Source organism: Heterodontus francisci, chromosome 28 (assembly GCF_036365525.1).
Source record: "Heterodontus francisci isolate sHetFra1 chromosome 28, sHetFra1.hap1, whole genome shotgun sequence".
Lineage (NCBI taxonomy): Eukaryota > Metazoa > Chordata > Chondrichthyes > Heterodontiformes > Heterodontidae > Heterodontus > Heterodontus francisci.
Genome location: NC_090398.1, coordinates 1239294 through 1260872, shown reverse-complemented (window position 1 = coordinate 1260872; position 21579 = coordinate 1239294). Strand labels below are relative to the sequence as shown.

General features: G+C 57.1%; 1 protein-coding gene across 1 annotated transcript in view; it reads left to right on the top strand.

The window, feature by feature from the left end:
• Positions 1-21579, top strand: part of LOC137385183 (syntaxin-3-like) — a 120106-nt gene that overhangs the window by 2139 nt on the left and 96388 nt on the right. Inside the window, exons 2-3 of the mRNA XM_068060169.1 lie at positions 3223-3300; positions 5368-5467. Coding sequence (XP_067916270.1) covers positions 3223-3300; positions 5368-5467 — 178 coding nt within the window. The remainder of the gene's footprint in view (positions 1-3222; positions 3301-5367; positions 5468-21579) is intronic.

The window sequence follows — 21579 nt, the reverse complement described above, 5'->3', positions numbered from 1 at the left end:
TCAGCCCCTTCTCCAGCCTGATACAATGGAACAGGAGGGGGCCCATTCAGCCCCTTCTCCAGCCTGTTACACTGGAACAGGAGGAGGCCCATTCAGCCCCTTCTCCAGCCTGTTACACTGGAACAGGAGGAGGCCCATTCAGCCCCTTCTCCAGCCTGATACACTGGAACAGGAGGAGGCCCATTCAGCCCCTTCTCCAGCCTGTTACACAGGAACAGGAGGAGGCCCATTCAGCCCCTTCTCCGGCCTGTTACACAGGAACAGGAGGAGGCCCATTCAGCCCCTTCTCCAGCCTGTTACACAGGAACAGGAGGAGGCCCATTCAGCCCCTTCTCCAGCCTGTTACACAGGAACAGGAGGAGGCCCGTTCAGCCCCTTCTCCGGCCTGTTACACAGGAACAGGAGGAGGCCCATTCAGCCCCTTCTCCAGCCTGTTACACAGGAACAGGAGGAGGCCCGTTCAGCCCCTTCTCCGGCCTGTTACACAGGAACAGGAGGAGGCCCATTCAGCCCCTTCTCCAGCCTGTTACACAGGAACAGGAGGAGGCCCATTCAGCCCCTTCTCCGGCCTGTTACACAGGAACAGGAGGAGGCCCGTTCAGCCCCTTCTCCGGCCTGTTACACAGGAACAGGAGGAGGCCCATTCAGCCCCTTCTCCAGCCTGTTACACTGGAACAGGAGGAGGCCCATTCAGCCCCTTCTCCAGCATGTTACACTGGAACAGGAGGAGGCCCATTCAGCCCCTTCTCCAGCCTGTTACACAGGAACAGGAGGAGGCCCGTTCAGCCCCTTCTCCGGCCTGTTACACAGGAACAGGAGGAGGCCCATTCAGCCCCTTCTCCAGCCTGTTACACAGGAACAGGAGGAGGCCCGTTCAGCCCCTTCTCCGGCCTGTTACACAGGAACAGGAGGAGGCCCATTCAGCCCCTTCTCCAGCCTGTTACACAGGAACAGGAGGAGGTCCATTCAGCCCCTTCTCCAGCCTGTTCCAATTGATGATGAAAATGAAAATTGATGAGGCCAATCAGCCCCCCCAGGCTGGGGCAGGACATGACCTCAGATCACAAAGTTTAAAGGTCAAAGTTTGACTGCAATGTCAATTGATTGCCTCGGGTTTCAGCGGTGAAGCAACAAATCTTTCTGGTTGAAGTAAAATCGATGTGACTGGAAATTGCATGAAATCCCAAATATCTGGGAAAATTTGCTCAAAATGTGAAGAATTCTTTCATGTAATTCTTACTAATGGGTTTATTCTCTGTCTCTTTATCTCCCTCTCTTTCTCACGCTCACCCTCTCTGCCTCTCCCTGTCTCTCACTGTCTGTCTCCCTCTCTTTCTGTCTCACTATCCATCTCTTTCTCTCTGTCTGTCTCTCTCTCTCTCTCTCCCTCTCTCTCTTTCTCTGTCTGTCTCTCCCTCTCTCCCTCTCTCTCTTTCTCTGATATTCTCTTTTGCTCTCTCTCTCCCTCTCTCCGTCTTTTTCTGTCTGTCTCTCTCCCTCCCTCCACCTTTCTCTCTCTCTCTCTCTCTGTCTCTCTCTTTCTCTCTATGTCTCCCTCTCTCTGTCTCTCCCTCTATCTGTCTCTTTCTGTTTCTCTGATCCCCTCTCTCTGTCTCTCTCTCTCTCTCTCTCTGTCTCTCTCTTTCTCTCTATGTCTCCCTCTCTCTGTCTCTCCCTCTATCTGTCTCTTTCTGTTTCTCTGATCCCCTCTCTCCGTCTTTCTCTCTCTCTGTCTGTCTCTCTCTCTCTCCCTCTCTCCGTCTTTCTCTCTCTCGGTCTCTCTCTGGCTTTCTTTCTCTCTCTCTCTCTGTCTTTCTCTCTCTCTCTCTGTCTCTCTCTCTCTCTCTGTCTTTCTCTCTCTCTCTCTGTCTCTCTCCCTCTCTCTGTCTTTCTCTCTCTCTCTCCCTCTGTCTGTCTCCCTCTTTCCGTCTTTCTCTCTCTCTCTGTCTCTCTCTCTCTGTCTCTCTCTCTCTCTCTGTCTCTCTCCCTCTCTCCTTCTTTCTCTCTCTCTCTCTCTCTCTCTCTGTCTCTCTCTCTCTCTCTCTGTCTCTCTCTGTCTCTCTCTCTCTCTGTCTCTCTCTCTCTCTCCCTCCCTCTCTCCGTCTTTCTCTCTTTCACTCTCTGACCCTCTCTCTCTCTCCCTCCCTCTCTCCGTCTTTCTCTCTCTCTCTCTGTCTCTCCCTGTCTCTCTCTCTCTCTCTGTCTCTCTGTCTCTCTCTCTCTCTCCCTCCCTCTCTCTGTCTCTCTCTCTCTCTCTCTCTGTCTCTCTGTCTCTCTCCCTCCCTCTCTCCGTCTTTCTCTCTCTCTCTCTGTCTCTCCCTGTCTCTCTCTCTGTCTCTCTCTCTCTCTCCGTCTTTCTCTCTCTCTCTCTCTGACCCTCTCTCTCTCTCCCTCAATCTCTCCGTCTTTCTCTCTTTCACTCTCTGACCCTCTCTCTCTCTCCCTCCCTCTCTCCGTCTTTCTCTCTCTCTCTCTGTCTCTCCCTGTCTCTCTCTCTCTCTCTCTCTGTCTCTCTGTCTCTCTCTCTCTCTCCCTCCCTCTCTCTGTCTCTCTCTCTCTCTCTCTCTGTCTCTCTGTCTCTCTCCCTCCCTCTCTCCGTCTTTCTCTCTCTCTCTCTGTCTCTCCCTGTCTCTCTCTCTGTCTCTCTCTCTCTCTCTCCGTCTTTCTCTCTCTCTCTCTCTGACCCTCTCTCTCTCTCCCTCAATCTCTCCGTCTTTCTCTCTTTCACTCTCTGACCCTCTCTCTCTCTCCCTCCCTCTCTCCGTCTTTCTCTCTCTCTCTCTGTCTCTCCCTGTCTCTCTCTCTCTCTCTCTCTGTCTCTCTGTCTCTCTCTCTCTCTCCCTCCCTCTCTCTGTCTCTCTCTCTCTCTCTCTCTCTGTCTCTCTGTCTCTCTCCCTCCCTCTCTCCATCTTTCTCTCCCTCTCTCTGTCTCTCTCTCTCTCTCTCTCTCTGTCTCTCTGTCTCTCTCCCTCCCTCTCTCCATCTTTCTCTCTCTCTCTCTGTCTCTCCCTGTCTCTCTCTCTGTCTCTCTCTCTCTCTCTCCGTCTTTCTCTCTCTCTCTCTGACCCTCTCTCTCTCTCCCTCAATCTCTCCGTCTTTCTCTCTTTCACTCTCTGACCCTCTCTCTCTCTCCCTCCCTCTCTCCGTCTTTCTCTCTCTCTCTCTCTGACCCTCTCTCTCTCTCCCTCCCTCTCTCTGTCCCACTGTCTCTTTTCCCTACAGACGTGCGACACGGATGACACGGATGATATCGAGATCTGCATCGACAACAATGCCTTCATGGATGAGTTCTTTGGACAGGTGAGGCCTGGAAGGCTGGTCAGAGGGAGGTGGTGGGGAGTGTGGGAGGAGGGCGGGTATTTTCGGGGTGGGGTGTGGCATTCCCGGGATGCCAGCTGAGTGACAGTTTGTGTTGTTCAACACCGGGTGACTAGGGGTAAAGACCGTGTGACGCTACAGGGGAATGACCCCGCCTCGACCCCCACGAGAGGCTGGCGGATGAGATTGTGTCATGAGGTCCCCGCACCCCACGGTGGAATAGTCAGTGTCTGAACAGTGTGGCACCTCAGCCAAGGGGCTCGATCCTGTTGGCGGTGCCCACTGTGCCCCAGAGAATGAGGAGCAGCCACAGAACAACAACCTGCATTGATATAGTACCCTTAGCATAGTAACACATCCCAAGATGCTTCACAGCAGCGATTATCAAACCAATTTTAACCCTGAGTCACATAAGGAGATATTAGGGTCAGGTGACCAAATACTGGGTCAAAGAGGGAGGTTTTAAGGAGAGTCTTAAAGGAGGAGAGAGAGAGAGAGAGGCGGAGAGGTTTAGGGAGGGAATTCCAGAGCTCAGGGCCCAGGCAGCTGCAGGCACGGCCGCCAATGGTGGAGAGATTAAAATCGGGGGATGCTCAAGAGGCCGGAACTGGAGGAGCGCAGAGATCTCGGAGGGTTGTAGGGGCTGGAGGAGGTTACAGAGATAGGGAGGGTTGTAGGGGCTGGAGGAGGTTACAGAGATTGGGAGGGTTGTAGGGGCTGGAGGAGGTTACAGAGACAGGGAGGGTTGTAGGGGCTGGAGGAGGTTACAGAGATAGGGAGGGTCATAGGGGCTGGAGGAGGTTACAGAGATAGGGAGGGGTGTAGGGGCTGGAGGAGGTTACAGAGATAGGGAGGGTCATAGGGGCTGGAGGAGGTAACAGAGGTAGGGAGGGTTGTAGGGGCTGGAGGAGGTTACAGAGATTGGGAGGGAAGGGGGAACTGGAGAAGGTTACAGAGATAGGGAGGGATGGAGGACCTGGAGGAGGTTACAGAAATAGGGAGGGGTTGTAGGGGCTGGAGGAGGTTACAGAGATAGGGAGGCATGGAGGAACTGGAGGAGGTTACAGAGATAGGGAGAGATGTAGGGGTTGGAGGAGGTTACAGAGATAGGGAGAGTTGTAGGGGCTGGAGGAGGTTACAGAGATTGGGAGGGTTGTAGGGGCTGGAGGAGGTTACAGGGATAGGGAGGGTCACAGGGGCTGGAGGAGGTTGCAGAGATAGGGAGGGTTGTAGGGGCTGGAGGAGGTTACAGAGATAGGGAGGGTTGTAGGGGCTGGAGGAGGTTACAGAGATCGGGAGGGTTGTAGGGGCTGGAGGAGGTTACAGAGATAGGGAGGGATGGAGGACCTGGAGGAGGTGACAGAGATAGGGAGGGTTGTAGGGGCTGGAGGAGGTTACAGAGATAGGGAGGGTTGTAGGGGCTGGAGGAGGTTACAGAGATAGGGAGGGATGGAGGACCTGGAGGAGGTTACAGAGATCGGGAGGGTTGTAGGGGCTGGAGGAGGTTACAGAGATAGGGAGGGATGGAGGACCTGGAGGAGGTGACAGAGATAGGGAGGGTTGTAGGGGCTGGAGGAGGTTACAGAGATAGGGAGGGTTGTAGGGGCTGGAGGAGGTTACAGAGATAGGGAGGGTTGTAGGGGCTGGAGGAGGTTACAGAGATAGGGAGGGTTGTAGGGACTGGAGGAGGTTACACAGATAGGGAGGGTTGTAGGGACTGGAGGAGGTGACACAGATAGGGAGGGGGTGAGGCCGGAGAGGGATTTGAAAACTAGGATGAGAATTGGATGTGTTGTTGGAGGCACTGGGCCAATGGGACTGGGTTGAGGTAAGGGTCTGGGACCCGCTATATTGGGGGGATTGGAAGTCTTGAAGAGAGATGTGACGATGGAGGGAGTGGGGTAGGACGTGGTGGGTGAGGCCGAGAGGAGCCTCGATCGCTTGGAGGGTAGGGAGGAGGTCTGTTGGGAGGCCTGGGATAGGTCTACAGCTCCGCAGGCGAGGCCCACTCATCCTGACTTCGCTTGTCCCCCTTCTCCCTCTCTGCAGATTGAGGAAATCCGCCGTGATATCGAGAAGATCACGAGCAATGTGGAGGATGTGAAGAGAATTCACAGCGTCATCCTGTCAGCACCCATGACAGAGCAGAGTGAGTCTGGGCCTCAAGGGAGGGAGGAGCCGGGGGATGGGAGAAGGGGCTGAATGGGCCTCCTCCTGTTCCAGTGTAACAGGCTGGAGAAGGGGCTGAATGGGCCTCCTCCTGTTCCAGTGTAACAGGCTGGAGAAGGGGCTGAATGGGCCTCCTCCTGTTCCAGTGTAACAGGCTGGAGAAGGGGCTGAATGGGCCTCCTCCTGTTCCTGTGTAACAGGCTGGAGAAGGGGCTGAATGGGCCTCCTCCTGTTCCTGTGTAACAGGCTGGAGAAGGGGCTGAATGGGCCTCCTCCTGTTCCAGTGTAACAGGCTGGAGAAGGGGCTGAATGGGCCTCCTCCTGTTCCTGTGTAACAGGCTGGAGAAGGGGCTGAATGGGCCTCCTCCTGTTCCCGTGTAGCAGGCTGGAGAAGGGGCTGAATGGGCCTCCTCCTGTTCCCGTGTAACAGGCTGGAGAAGGGTCTGAATGGGCCTCCTCCTGTTCCAGTGTAACAGGCTGGAGAAGGGGCTGAATGGGCCTCCTCCTGTTCCAGTGTAACAGGCTGGAGAAGGGGCTGAATGGGCCTCCTCCTGTTCCAGTGTAACAGGCTGGAGAAGGGGCTGAATGGGCCTCCTCCTGTTCCTGTGTAACAGGCTGGAGAAGGGGCTGAATGGGCCTCCTCCTGTTCCTGTGTAACAGGCTGGAGAAGGGGCTGAATGGGCCTCCTCCTGTTCCAGTGTAACAGGCTGGAGAAGGGGCTGAATGGGCCTCCTCCTGTTCCTGTGTAACAGGCTGGAGAAGGGGCTGAATGGGCCTCCTCCTGTTCCCGTGTAGCAGGCTGGAGAAGGGGCTGAATGGGCCTCCTCCTGTTCCAGTGTAACAGGCTGGAGAAGGGGCTGAATGGGCCTCCTCCTGTTCCAGTGTAACAGGCCGGAGAAGGGGCTGAATGGGCCTCCTCCTGTTCCTGTGTAACAGGCTGGAGAAGGGGCTGAATGGGCCTCCTCCTGTTCCCGTGTAGCAGGCTGGAGAAGGGGCTGAATGGGCCTCCTCCTGTTCCTGTGTAACAGGCTGGAGAAGGGGCTGAATGGGCCTCCTCCTGTTCCAGTGTAACAGGCTGGAGAAGGGGCTGAATGGGCCTCCTCCTGTTCCTGTGTAACAGGCTGGAGAAGGGGCTGAATGGGCCTCCTCCTGTTCCAGTGTAACAGGCTGGAGAAGGGGCTGAATGGGCCTCCTCATGTTCCTGTGTAACAGGCTGGAGAAGGGGCTGAATGGGCCTCCTCCTGTTCCAGTGTAACAGGCTGGAGAAGTGGCTGAATGGGCCTCCTCCTGTTCCAGTGTAACAGGCTGGAGAAGGGGCTGAATGGGCCTCCTCCTGTTCCTGTGTAACAGGCTGGAGAAGGGGCTGAATGGGCCTCCTCCTGTTCCAGTGTAACAGGCTGGAGAAGGGGCTGAATGGGCCTCCTCCTGTTCCAGTGTAACAGGCCAGAGAAGGGGCTGAATGGGCCTCCTCCTGTTCCTTGCAAACCCCCCCAGATTCTGGAATTTTCCCCGCCTGAGAGTTGAAGCCTAAAGAAAGATTGGGAATGGACTTCACTCCGACGCCTCTTATCTCCAGCCCAGGACGTCCCAAAGCGCTTGACAGTCAATGAGGTTCCTTCAGAAAAGCGCAATCACGGTTGTCAGGTTGGAAAAGTGTCCACCAATTTGTGCACAGCAAGATCCCGCAGACTGCATTGTGATAATGGCAAGATTATCTGCTTTTAGTGAAGTTACTGACCTTCCGACAGTGCAGCACTCCCTCAGTACTGACCCTCCGACAGTGCAGGGTTCCCTCAGTACTGACCCTCCGACAGTGCAGCACTCCCTCAGTACTGACCCTCCGACAGTGCAGCACTCCCTCAGTACTGATCCTCTGACAGTGCAGCACTCCCTCAGTACTGACCCTCCGACAGTGCGGCACTCCCTCAGTACTGACCCTCCGACAGTGCGGCACTCCCTCAGTACTGACCTTCCGACAGTGCTGCACTCCCTCAGTACTGAACCTCCGACAGTGCAGCGCTCCCTCAGTACTGACCTTCCGACAGTGCTGCACTCCCTCAGTACTGACCCTCCGACAGTGCAGCGCTCCCTCAGTACTGACCCTCCGACAGTGCTGCACTCCCTCAGTACTGACCCTCCGACAGTGCAGCACTCCCTCAGTACTGACCTTCCGACAGTGCTGCACTCCCTCAGTACTGACCCTCCGACAGTGCAGCGCTCCCTCAGTACTGACCCTCCGACAGTGCTGCACTCCCTCAGTACTGACCCTCCGACAGTGCAGCACTCCCTCAGTACTGACCTTCCGACAGTGCTGCACTCCCTCAGTACTGACCCTCCGACAATGCAGCACTCCCTCAGTACTGACCTTCCGACAGTGCAGCGCTCGCTCAGTACTGACCTTCCGACAGTGCAGCACTCCCTCAATACTGACATTCCGACAGTGCAGCACTCCCTCAGTACTGACATTCCGACAGTGCAGCACTCCCTCAGTCCTGACCCTCAGACAGTGCAGCACTCCCTCAGTACTGACCCTCCGACAGTGCAGCACTCCCTCAGTACTGACCCTCCGACAGTGCAGCACTCCCTCAGTACTGACCCTCCGACAGTGCAGCACTCCCTCAGTACTGACCCTCCGACAGTGCAGCACTCCCTCAGTACTGACCTTCCGACAGTGCAGCGCTCCCTCAGTACTAACCCTCCGACAGTGCAGCACTCCCTCAATACTGACCTTCCGACAGTGCAGCACTCCCTCAATACTGACCCTCCAACAGTGCAGCACTCCCTCAATACTGATCCTCCGACAGTGCAGCACTCCCTCAGTACTGACATTCCGACAGTGCAGCACTACCTCAGTACTGACCTTCCGACAGTGCAGCACTCCCTCAGTCCTGACCCTCCGACAGTGCAGCACTCCCTCAGTACTGACCTTCCGACAGTGCAGCACTCCCTCAGTACTGACCTTCCGACAGTGCAGCACTCCCTCAGTCCTGACCTTCCGACAGTGCAGCACTCCCTCAGTACTAACCCTCCGACAGTGCAGCACTCCCTCAGTACTGACCCTCCGACAGTGCAGCACTCCCTCAGTACTGACCTTCCGACAGTGCAGCACTCCCTCAGTACTGACCTTCCGACAGTGCAGCACTCCCTCAGTCCTGACCTTCCGACAGTGCAGCACTCCCTCAGTACTAACCCTCCGACAGTGCAGCACTCCCTCAGTACTGACCCTCCGACAGTGCAGCACTCCCTCAGTACTGACCTTCCGACAGTGCAGCACTCCCTCAGTACTGACCCTCCGACAGTGCAGCACTCCCTCAGTACTGACCTTCCGACAGTGCAGCACTCCCTCAGTACTGACCCTCCGACAGTGCAGCACTCCCTCAGTACTGACCCTCCGACAGTGCAGCACTCCCTCAGTACTGACATTCCGACAGTGCAGCACTCCCTCAGTACTGACCCCCCGACAGTGCAGCACTCCCTCAGTACTGACCCTCCGACAGTGCAGCACTCTCTCTGTACTGATCTTCTGACAGTGCAGCACTACCTCAGTACTGACCCTCCGACAGTGCAGCACTCCCTCAGTACTGACCCTCGGACAGTGCTGCACTCGCTCAGTACTGACCTTCCGACAGTGCAACACTACCTCAGTACTGACCGTCCGACAGTGCAGCGCTCCCTCAGTACTGACCCTCGGACAGTGCTGCACTCGCTCAGTACTGACCTTCCGACAGTGCAACACTACCTCAGTACTGACCCTCCGACAGTGCAGCACTCCCTCAGTACTGACCCTCCGACAGTGCAGCACTCCCTCAGTACTGACCTTCCGACAGTGCAGCACTCCCTCAGTACTGACCCTCCGACAGTGCAGCACTCCCTCAGTACTGACCCTCCGATGGTGCAGCACTCCCTCAGTACTGACCCTCCGACAGTGCAGCACTCCCTCAGTACTGACCCTCCGACAATGCTGCACTCCCTCAGTACTGACCCTCCGACAGTGCAGCACTCCCTCAGTACTGACCCTCCGACAGTGCCGCACTCCCTCATTACTGACCTTCCGACAGTGCCGCACTCCCTCAGTACTGACCTTCCGACAGTGCAGCACTCCCTCAATGCTGACCCTCCGACAGTGCAGCACTCCCTCAGTACTGACATTCCGACAGTGCAGCACTCCCTCAGTACAGACCTTCCGACAGTGCAGCATTCCCTCAGTACTGACCCTCCGACAGTGCAGCACTCCCTCAGTACTGACCGTCCGACAGTGCAACACTCCCTCAGTACTGACCTTCCGACAGTGCAGAACTACCTCAGTACTGTCCCTCCGACAGTGCAGCACTCCCTCAGTACTGACCTTCCGACAGTGCAGCACTCCCTCAGTACTGACCTTCCGACAGTGCAGCACTCCCTCAGTACTGACCCTCCGATGGTGCAGCACTCCCTCAGTACTGCCCTTCCGACATTGCAGCACTCCCTCAGTACTGACCTTACGACAGTGTAGCACTTCCTCAGTATTGAACCTCCGACAGTGCAGCACTCCCTCAGAACTGACCCTCCGACAGTGCAGCACTCCCTCAGTACTGACCTTCCGACAGTGGAGCACTCCCTCAGTATTGACCCTCCGACAGTGCAGCACTCCCTCAGTACTGACCCTCCGACAGTGCAGCACTCCCTCAGTACTGACCCTCCGACAGTGCAGCGCTCGCTCAGTACTGACCCTCCGACAGTGCAGCACTCCCTCAGAACTGACCCTCCGACAGTGCAGCACTCCCTCAGTACTGACCTTCCGACAGTGGAGCACTCCCTCAGTATTGACCCTCCGACAGTGCAGCACTTCCTCAGTACTGACCCTCCGACAGTGCAGCACTCCCTCAGAACTGACCCTCCGACAGTGCAGCACTCCCTCAGTACTGACCTTCCGACAGTGGAGCACTCCCTCAGTATTGACCCTCCGACAGTGCAGCACTCCCTCAGTACTGACCCTCCGACAGTGCAGCGCTCCTCAGTACTGACCTTCCGACAGTGCAGCACTCCCTCAGTACTGACCCTCCGACAGTGCTGCCCTCCCTCAGTACTGACCTTCCGACAGTGCAGCGCTCCTCAGTACTGACCCTCTGACAGTGCAGCACTCCCTCAGTACTGACCCTCCGACAGTGCAGCACTGCCTCAGTACTGACCCCCCGACAGTGCAGCACTCCCTCAGTACTGACCCCCCGACAGTGCAGCACTCCCTCAGTACTGACCCCCCGACAGTGCAGCACTCCCTCAGTACTGACCCTCTGACAGTGCAGCACTCCCTCAGTACTGACCTTCCGACAATGCAGCACTCCCTCAGTACTGACCCTCCGACAGTGCAGCACTCCCTCAGTACTGACCCTCCGACAGTGCTGCCCTCCCTCAGTACTGACCTTCCGACAGTGCAGCACTCCCTCAGTACTGACCCTCCGACAGTGCAGCACTCCCTCAGTACTGACCTTCCGACAGTGCAGCACTCCCTCAGTACTGACCTTCCGACAGTGCAGCACTCCCTCAGTACTGACCCTCCGACAGTGCAGCACTCCCTCAGTACTGACCCTCCGACAGTGCAGCACTCCCTCAGTACTGACCCTCCGACAGTGCAGCACTCCCTCAGTACTGACCCTCCGACAGTGCAGCACTCCCTCAGTACTGACCTTCCGACAGTGCAGCACTCCCTCAGTACTGACCTTACGACAGTGCAGCGCTCCCTCAGTACTGACCTTCCGACAGTGCAGCACTCCCTCAGTACTGACCCTCCGACAGTGCAGCATTCCCTCAGTACTGACCCTCCGACAGTGCAGCGCTCCCTCAGTAGTGACCTTCCGACAGTGCAGCACTCCCTCAGTACTGACCCTCCGACAGTGCAGCGCTCCTCAGTACTGACCCTCCTACAGTGCAGCGCTCCTCAGTACTGACCCTCTGACAGTGCAGCACTCCCTCAGTAGTGACCTTCCGACAGTGCAGCACTCCCTCAGTACTGACTCTCTGACAGTGCAGCACTCCCTCAGTAATGACCCTCCGACAGTGCAGCACTCCCTCAGTACTGACCCTCTGACAGTGCAGCACTCCCTCAGTAGTGACCTTCCGACAGTGCAGCATTCCCTCAGTACTGACTCTCTGACAGTGCAGCACTCCCTCAGTACTGACCCTCCGGCAGTGCAGCACTCCCTCAGTACTGACCCTCTGACAGTGCAGCACTCCCTCAGTAGTGACCTTCCAACAGTGCAGCACTCCCTCAGTACTGAACCTCTGACAGTGCAGCACTTCCTCAGTACTGACCCCCCGACAGTGCAGCGCTCCCTCAGTACTGACCCTCCGACAGTGCAGCTCTCCCTCAGTACTGACCCTCAGACAGTGCAGCGCTCCTCAGTACTGACCCCCCGACAGTGCAGCGCTCCTCAGTACTGACCCTCTGACAGTGCAGCACTCCCTCAGTACTGACCCTCCGACAGTGCAGCACTCCCTCAGTACTGATCCCCCGACAGTGCAGCACTCCCTCAGTACTGACCCTCCGACAGTGCAGCACTCCCTCAGTACTGACCCCCCGACAGTGCAGCACTCCCTCACTACTGACCCCCAGACAGTGCAGCACTCCCTCAGTACTGACCCTCTGACAGTGCAGCACTCCCTCAGTACTGACCTTCCGACAATGCAGCACTCCCTCAGTACTGACCCTCCGACAGTGCAGCACTCCCTCAGTACTGACCCTCTGACAGTGCAGCACTCCCTCAGTACTGACCCTCCGACAGTGCAGCACTCCCTCAGTACTGACCCCCCGACAGTGCAGCACTCCCTCAGTACTGACCCCCCGACAGTGCAGCACTCCCTCAGTACTGACCCCCCGACAGTGCAGCACTCCCTCAGTACTGACCCTCTGACAGTGCAGCACTCCCTCAGTACTGACCTTCCGACAATGCAGCACTCCCTCAGAACTGACCCTCTGACAGTGCAGCACTTCCTCAGTACTGACCCTCCGACAGTGCAGCACTCCCTCAGAACTGACCCTCCGACAGTGCAGCACTCCCTCAGTACTGACCTTCCGACAGTGGAGCTCTCCCTCAGTATTGACCCTCCGACAGTGCAGCACTCCCTCAGTACTGACCCTCCGACAGTGCAGCGCTCCTCAGTACTGACCTTCCGACAGTGCAGCACTCCCTCAGTACTGACCCTCCGACAGTGCAGCACTCCCTCAGTACTGACCTTCCGACAGTGCAGCACTCCCTCAGTACTGACCTTACGACAGTGCAGCGCTCCCTCAGTACTGACCTTCCGACAGTGCAGCACTCCCTCAGTACTGACCCTCCGACAGTGCAGCATTCCCTCAGTACTGACCCTCCGACAGTGCAGCGCTCCCTCAGTACTGACCCTCCGACAGTGCAGCTCTCCCTCAGTACTGACCCTCTGACAGTGCAGCGCTCCTCAGTACTGACCCCCCGACAGTGCAGCGCGCCTCAGTACTGACCCCCCGACAGTGCAGCGCGCCTCAGTACTGACCCTCTGACAGTGCAGCACTCCCTCAGTACTGACCCTCCGACAGTGCAGCACTCCCTCAGTACTGACCCTCCGACAGTGCAGCACTCCCTCAGTACTGACCCTCCGACAGTGCAGCATTCCCTCAGTACTGACCCTCCGACAGTGCAGCGCTCCCTCAGTAGTGACCTTCCGACAGTGCAGCACTCCCTCAGTACTGACCCTCCGACAGTGCAGCGCTCCTCAGTACTGACCCTCCGACAGTGCAGCGCTCCTCAGTACTGACCCTCTGACAGTGCAGCACTCCCTCAGTAGTGACCTTCCGACAGTGCAGCACTCCCTCAGTACTGACTCTCTGACAGTGCAGCACTCCCTCAGTAATGACCCTCCGACAGTGCAGCACTCCCTCAGTACTGACCCTCTGACTGTGCAGCACTCCCTCAGTAGTGACCTTCCGACAGTGCAGCATTCCCTCAGTACTGACTCTCTGACAGTGCAGCACTCCCTCAGTACTGACCCTCCGGCAGTGCAGCACTCCCTCAGTACTGACCCTCTGACAGTGCAGCACTCCCTCAGTAGTGACCTTCCAACAGTGCAGCACTCCCTCAGTACTGACCCTCTGACAGTGCAGCACTTCCTCAGTACTGACCCCCCGACAGTGCAGCGCTCCCTCAGTACTGACCCTCCGACAGTGCAGCTCTCCCTCAGTACTGACCCTCTGACAGTGCAGCGCGCCTCAGTACTGACCCCCCGACAGTGCAGCGCTCCTCAGTACTGACCCTCTGACAGTGCAGCACTCCCTCAGTACTGACCCTCCGACAGTGCAGCACTCCCTCAGTACTGACCCCCCGACAGTGCAGCACTCCCTCAGTACTGACCCTCCGACAGTGCAGCACTCCCTCAGTACTGACCCCCCGACAGTGCAGCACTCCCTCAGTACTGACCCCCCGACAGTGCAGCACTCCCTCAGTACTGACCCTCTGACAGTGCAGCACTCCCTCAGTACTGACCTTCCGACAATGCAGCACTCCCTCAGTACTGACCCTCCGACAGTGCAGCACTCCCTCAGTACTGACCCTCTGACAGTGCAGCACTCCCTCAGTACTGACCCACCGACAGTGCAGCACTCCCTCAGTACTGACCCCCCGACAGTGCAGCACTCCCTCAGTACTGACCCCCCGACAGTGCAGCACTCCCTCAGTACTGACCCCCCGACAGTGCAGCACTCCCTCAGTACTGACCCTCTGACAGTGCAGCACTCCCTCAGTACTGACCTTCCGACAATGCAGCACTCCCTCAGTACTGACCCTCCGACAGTGCAGCACTCCCTCAGTACTGACCCTCCGACAGTGCAGCACTCCCTCAGTACTGACCTTCTGACAGTGCAGCACTCCCTCAGTACTGACCTTCCGACAGTGCAGCACTCCCTCAGTACTGACCCTCCGACAGTGCAGCACTCCCTCAGTACTGACCCTCCGACAGTGCAGCACTCCCTCAGTACTGACCCTCCGACAGTGCAGCACTCCCTCAGTACTGACCCTCCGACAGTGCAGCACTCCCTCAGTACTGACCCTCCGACAGTGCAGCACTCCCTCAGTACTGACCTTCCGACAGTGCAGCACTCCCTCAGTACTGACCTTACGACAGTGCAGCGCTCCCTCAGTACTGACCTTCCGACAGTGCAGCACTCTCTCAGTACTGACCCTCCGACAGTGCAGCACTCCCTCAGTACTGACCCTCCGACAGTGCAGCGCTCCCTCAGTACTGACCTTACGACAGTGCAGCGCTCCCTCAGTACTGACCTTCCGACAGTGCAGCACTCCCTCAGTACTGACCCTCCGACAGTGCAGCATTCCCTCAGTACTGACCCTCCGACAGTGCAGCGCTCCCTCAGTAGTGACCTTCCGACAGTGCAGCACTCCCTCAGTACTGACCCTCCGACAGTGCAGCGCTCCTCAGTACTGACCCTCCTACAGTGCAGCGCTCCTCAGTACTGACCCTCTGACAGTGCAGCACTCCCTCAGTAGTGACCTTCCGACAGTGCAGCACTCCCTCAGTACTGACTCTCTGACAGTGCAGCACTCCCTCAGTAATGACCCTCCGACAGTGCAGCACTCCCTCAGTACTGACCCTCTGACAGTGCAGCACTCCCTCAGTAGTGACCTTCCGACAGTGCAGCATTCCCTCAGTACTGACTCTCTGACAGTGCAGCACTCCCTCAGTACTGACCCTCCGGCAGTGCAGCACTCCCTCAGTACTGACCCTCTGACAGTGCAGCACTCCCTCAGTAGTGACCTTCCAACAGTGCAGCACTCCCTCAGTACTGAACCTCTGACAGTGCAGCACTTCCTCAGTACTGACCCCCCGACAGTGCAGCGCTCCCTCAGTACTGACCCTCCGACAGTGCAGCTCTCCCTCAGTACTGACCCTCAGACAGTGCAGCGCTCCTCAGTACTGACCCCCCGACAGTGCAGCGCTCCTCAGTACTGACCCTCTGACAGTGCAGCACTCCCTCAGTACTGACCCTCCGACAGTGCAGCACTCCCTCAGTACTGATCCCCCGACAGTGCAGCACTCCCTCAGTACTGACCCTCCGACAGTGCAGCACTCCCTCAGTACTGACCCCCCGACAGTGCAGCACTCCCTCAGTACTGACCCCCAGACAGTGCAGCACTCCCTCAGTACTGACCCTCTGACAGTGCAGCACTCCCTCAGTACTGACCTTCCGACAATGCAGCACTCCCTCAGTACTGACCCTCCGACAGTGCAGCACTCCCTCAGTACTGACCCTCTGACAGTGCAGCACTCCCTCAGTACTGACCCTCCGACAGTGCAGCACTCCCTCAGTACTGACCCCCCGACAGTGCAGCACTCCCTCAGTACTGACCCCCCGACAGTGCAGCACTCCCTCAGTACTGACCCCCCGACAGTGCAGCACTCCCTCAGTACTGACCCTCTGACAGTGCAGCACTCCCTCAGTACTGACCTTCCGACAATGCAGCACTCCCTCAGAACTGACCCTCTGACAGTGCAGCACTTCCTCAGTACTGACCCTCCGACAGTGCAGCACTCCCTCAGAACTGACCCTCCGACAGTGCAGCACTCCCTCAGTACTGACCTTCCGACAGTGGAGCTCTCCCTCAGTATTGACCCTCCGACAGTGCAGCACTCCCTCAGTACTGACCCTCCGACAGTGCAGCGCTCCTCAGTACTGACCTTCCGACAGTGCAGCACTCCCTCAGTACTGACCCTCCGACAGTGCAGCACTCCCTCAGTACTGACCTTCCGACAGTGCAGCACTCCCTCAGTACTGACCTTACGACAGTGCAGCGCTCCCTCAGTACTGACCTTCCGACAGTGCAGCACTCCCTCAGTACTGACCCTCCGACAGTGCAGCATTCCCTCAGTACTGACCCTCCGACAGTGCAGCGCTCCCTCAGTACTGACCCTCCGACAGTGCAGCTCTCCCTCAGTACTGACCCTCTGACAGTGCAGCGCTCCTCAGTACTGACCCCCCGACAGTGCAGCGCGCCTCAGTACTGACCCCCCGACAGTGCAGCGCGCCTCAGTACTGACCCTCTGACAGTGCAGCACTCCCTCAGTACTGACCCTCCGACAGTGCAGCACTCCCTCAGTACTGACCCTCCGACAGTGCAGCACTCCCTCAGTACTGACCCTCCGACAGTGCAGCATTCCCTCAGTACTGACCCTCCGACAGTGCAGCGCTCCCTCAGTAGTGACCTTCCGACAGTGCAGCACTCCCTCAGTACTGACCCTCCGACAGTGCAGCGCTCCTCAGTACTGACCCTCCGACAGTGCAGCGCTCCTCAGTACTGACCCTCTGACAGTGCAGCACTCCCTCAGTAGTGACCTTCCGACAGTGCAGCACTCCCTCAGTACTGACTCTCTGACAGTGCAGCACTCCCTCAGTAATGACCCTCCGACAGTGCAGCACTCCCTCAGTACTGACCCTCTGACTGTGCAGCACTCCCTCAGTAGTGACCTTCCGACAGTGCAGCATTCCCTCAGTACTGACTCTCTGACAGTGCAGCACTCCCTCAGTACTGACCCTCCGGCAGTGCAGCACTCCCTCAGTACTGACCCTCTGACAGTGCAGCACTCCCTCAGTAGTGACCTTCCAACAGTGCAGCACTCCCTCAGTACTGACCCTCTGACAGTGCAGCACTTCCTCAGTACTGACCCCCCGACAGTGCAGCGCTCCCTCAGTACTGACCCTCCGACAGTGCAGCTCTCCCTCAGTACTGACCCTCTGACAGTGCAGCGCGCCTCAGTACTGACCCCCCGACAGTGCAGCGCTCCTCAGTACTGACCCTCTGACAGTGCAGCACTCCCTCAGTACTGACCCTCCGACAGTGCAGCACTCCCTCAGTACTGACCCCCCGACAGTGCAGCACTCCCTCAGTACTGACCCTCCGACAGTGCAGCACTCCCTCAGTACTGACCCCCCGACAGTGCAGCACTCCCTCAGTACTGACCCCCCGACAGTGCAGCACTCCCTCAGTACTGACCCTCTGACAGTGCAGCACTCCCTCAGTACTGACCTTCCGACAATGCAGCACTCCCTCAGTACTGACCCTCCGACAGTGCAGCACTCCCTCAGTACTGACCCTCTGACAGTGCAGCACTCCCTCAGTACTGACCCACCGACAGTGCAGCACTCCCTCAGTACTGACCCCCCGACAGTGCAGCACTCCCTCAGTACTGACCCCCCGACAGTGCAGCACTCCCTCAGTACTGACCCCCCGACAGTGCAGCACTCCCTCAGTACTGACCCTCTGACAGTGCAGCACTCCCTCAGTACTGACCTTCCGACAATGCAGCACTCCCTCAGTACTGACCCTCCGACAGTGCAGCACTCCCTCAGTACTGACCCTCCGACAGTGCAGCACTCCCTCAGTACTGACCTTCTGACAGTGCAGCACTCCCTCAGTACTGACCTTCCGACAGTGCAGCACTCCCTCAGTACTGACCCTCCGACAGTGCAGCACTCCCTCAGTACTGACCCTCCGACAGTGCAGCACTCCCTCAGTACTGACCCTCCGACAGTGCAGCACTCCCTCAGTACTGACCCTCCGACAGTGCAGCACTCCCTCAGTACTGACCCTCCGACAGTGCAGCACTCCCTCAGTACTGACCTTCCGACAGTGCAGCACTCCCTCAGTACTGACCTTACGACAGTGCAGCGCTCCCTCAGTACTGACCTTCCGACAGTGCAGCACTCTCTCAGTACTGACCCTCCGACAGTGCAGCACTCCCTCAGTACTGACCCTCCGACAGTGCAGCGCTCCCTCAGTAGTGACCTTCCGACAGTGCAGCACTCCCTCAGTACTGACCCTCCGACAGTGCAGCACTTCCTCAGTACTGACCCACTGACAGTGCAGCGCTCCTCAGTACTGACCCCCCGACAGTGCAGCGCTCCTCAGTACTGACCCTCTGACAGTGCAGCACTCCCTCAGTAGTGACCTTCCGACAGTGCAGCACTCCCTCAGTACTGACTCTCTGACAGTGCAGCACTCCCTCAGTAATGACCCTCCGACAGTGCAGCACTCCCTCAGCACTGACCCTCTGACAGTGCAGCACTCCCTCAGTAGTGACCTTCCAACAGTGCAGCACTCCCTCAGTACTGACCCTCTGACAGTGCAGCACTCCCTCAGTACTGACCCCCCGACAGTGCAGCGCTCCCTCAGTACTGACCCTCCGACAGTGCAGCTCTCCCTCAGTACTGACCCTCTGACAGTGCAGCGCTCCTCAGTACTGACCCCCCGACAGTGCAGCGCGCCTCAGTACTGACCCTCTGACAGTGCAGCACTCCCTCAGTACTGACCCTCCGACAGTGCAGCACTCCCTCAGTACTGACCCTCCGACAGTGCAGCACTCCCTCAGTACTGACCCCCCGACAGTGCAGCACTCCCTCAGTACTGACCCTCCGACAGTGCAGCACTCCCTCAGTACTGACCCCCCGACAGTGCAGCACTCCCTCAGTACTGACCCCCCGACAGTGCAGCACTCCCTCAGTACTGACCCTCTGACAGTGCAGCACTCCCTCAGTACTGACCCTCCGACAGTGCAGCACTCCCTCAGTACTGACCCTCCGACAGTGCAGCACTCCCTCAGTACTGACCCCCCGACACTGCAGCACTCCCTCAGTACAGACCCTCTGACAGTGCAGCACTCCCTCAGCACTGACCCCCCGACAGTGCAGCACTCCGTCAGTACTGACCTTCCGACAGTGCAGCATTCCCTCAGTACTGACCCTCCGACAGTGCAGCACTCCCTCAGTACTGACCCCCCGACAGTGCAGCACTCCCTCAGTACTGACCCTCTGACAGTGCAGCACTCCCTCAGTACTGACCCCCCGACAGTGCAGCACTCCCTCAGTACTGACCTTCCGACAGTGCAGCACTCCCTCAGTACTGACCCTCTGACTGTGCAGCACTCCTCAGTACTGACCCCCCGACAGTGCAGCACTCCCTCAGTACTGACCCTCCGACAGTGCAGCGCTCCTCAGTACTGACCCTCTGACATTGCAGCACTCCCTCGGTATTGACCCCCCGACAGTGCAGCACTCCCTCAGTCGTGACCTTCCGACAGTGCAGCACTCCCTCAGTACTGACCCTCCGACAGTGCAGCGCTCCTCAGTACTGACCCTCTGACAGTGCAGCACTCCCTCAGTACTGACCCCCCGACAGTGCAGCACTCCCTCAGTACTGACCCCCCGACAGTGCAGCACTCCCTCAGTACTGACCCCCCGACAGTGTAGCACTCCCTCAGTACTGACCCCCCGACAGTGCAGCACTCCCTCAGTACTGACCCCCCGACAGTGCAGCACTCCCTCAGTACTGACCCCCCGACAGTGCAGCACTCCCTCAGTACTGACCCTCCGACAGTGCAGCACTCCCTCAGTAATGACCCCCTGACAGTGCAGCACTCCCTCAGTACTGACCCTCTGACAGTGCAGCAGTCCCTCAGTACTGATCCTCTGACAGTGCAGCACTCCTCAGTACTGACCCTCCGACAGTGCAGCACTCCCTCAGTACTGACCCCCTGACAGTGCAGCACTCCCTCAGTACTGACCCTCTGACAGTGCAGCACTCCCTCAGTACTGACCCTCTGACAGTACAGCACTCCTCAGTACTGACCCTCTGACAGTGCAGCACTCCCTCAGTACTGACCCTCTGACAGTGCAGCACTCCCTCAGTCCTGACCTACTGTGGCCTACATTTTTGATCTCTAGTGTCTGGAGTGGGGTCTCGAGCCAGGGGGTTCTGAGTTAGATGCGAGTGTCAGAGAGGGAAAGAGAGCTACCCCACTGTGGCCTATTGCTCAGGGAGGCGAGGGCCCAGAGATTAGTGGATTTAATCAGTAACTTCTTGGTAATCTCTCTGGATTTGATCCAGATTGCACACGTGTTGCAGCATACACCAATATAAATGGTGCAAATAGCTTCCTAACCTTTGTGCTGCCCTAATGTGCCATCTGTTACCAGGAGGCCTCAGGCCTATGTTACCTTGGATACAGGGTCTTCTCTGACACACAGATGATGCCCTATTTCCACTGGGCTTTTAATGAGGTCGAGGCTTAATGCAACAGGATTAGAACCAAAGAGCAGTCGTTTAAATGAAACCCAAAACGCTTTTGGTTTTAAATTAGGCTGATGGTATTTTTGAAATCCGGGCCTTCCCAGCCTAACCTCCGCAGGGCCCGGCTCGTACCGTTATCCCAATCCTAACCCTCGGCTGCTGATACTCGTGCATTTCTTGGCTGTTTTCCTGGCGTTTTCCTGCTTCCACAGAGAATTTTCAGTATGCACGACCTCCACCGCCTCCCCCCCCCAACAAGTTAGTGTCCCTAAGCGAGGCCGCCTCTTCTGTGGGATCGAACTGCCTTCCCTCCGATCGGAACCGGTGGAAGTCGGGTCCGATCTTATATTTAAATGTTTACCCAGTTACCGCCGCGGTCAATCGTACACTTTACTCTTGATCCCAGAATAAAATACACCAACCAGGTTTCTTTTAATAAACAACAACATTATCGGTTTATTACATGACAAGACGAGACCAGTGATGAAGTGAAGCAAAAACACACAGATTGAAATATGAAAGTTCCCTTTTCCCTTAGCCCCTCACACACACGCACACACATACACACACCCACCGACATATATCGGTTAACTGAGAAAATAGAGGTTTTCTCTTTCGAGCTATGTTACAAAAAAAGACGAAAAAGAATTCTTGCTAATTCTTAAAGAAGAAAGGGAAGATGCGAAAAGATGTCAGTTGTCCCTTTTCGGTCTGGCATCCCAAATACGCGTAGAAGGCTGTCACTGGGATCTTTCTGGAGCAGTTCTTTTCAGGTGACATTGGAGATCAGTTTGGCAGCTTTTCCAGGAGAAATGCAGCATCAGTTTCTCTATTTCTTACACTTGATTCTCAGGAGGTTCTCAAAGTGATGGACGAGGGTGAGCTGATGGTGTCTGCTCTCTTGGCTGGTTTTCTCCAACTGCCTTCAAAACAATTCACACCCCAACACACTGCCCAAAGCAAAACCAAAACAATATCTCAAGAGTCAAGCCGCCTATAAATCTTGACCTGT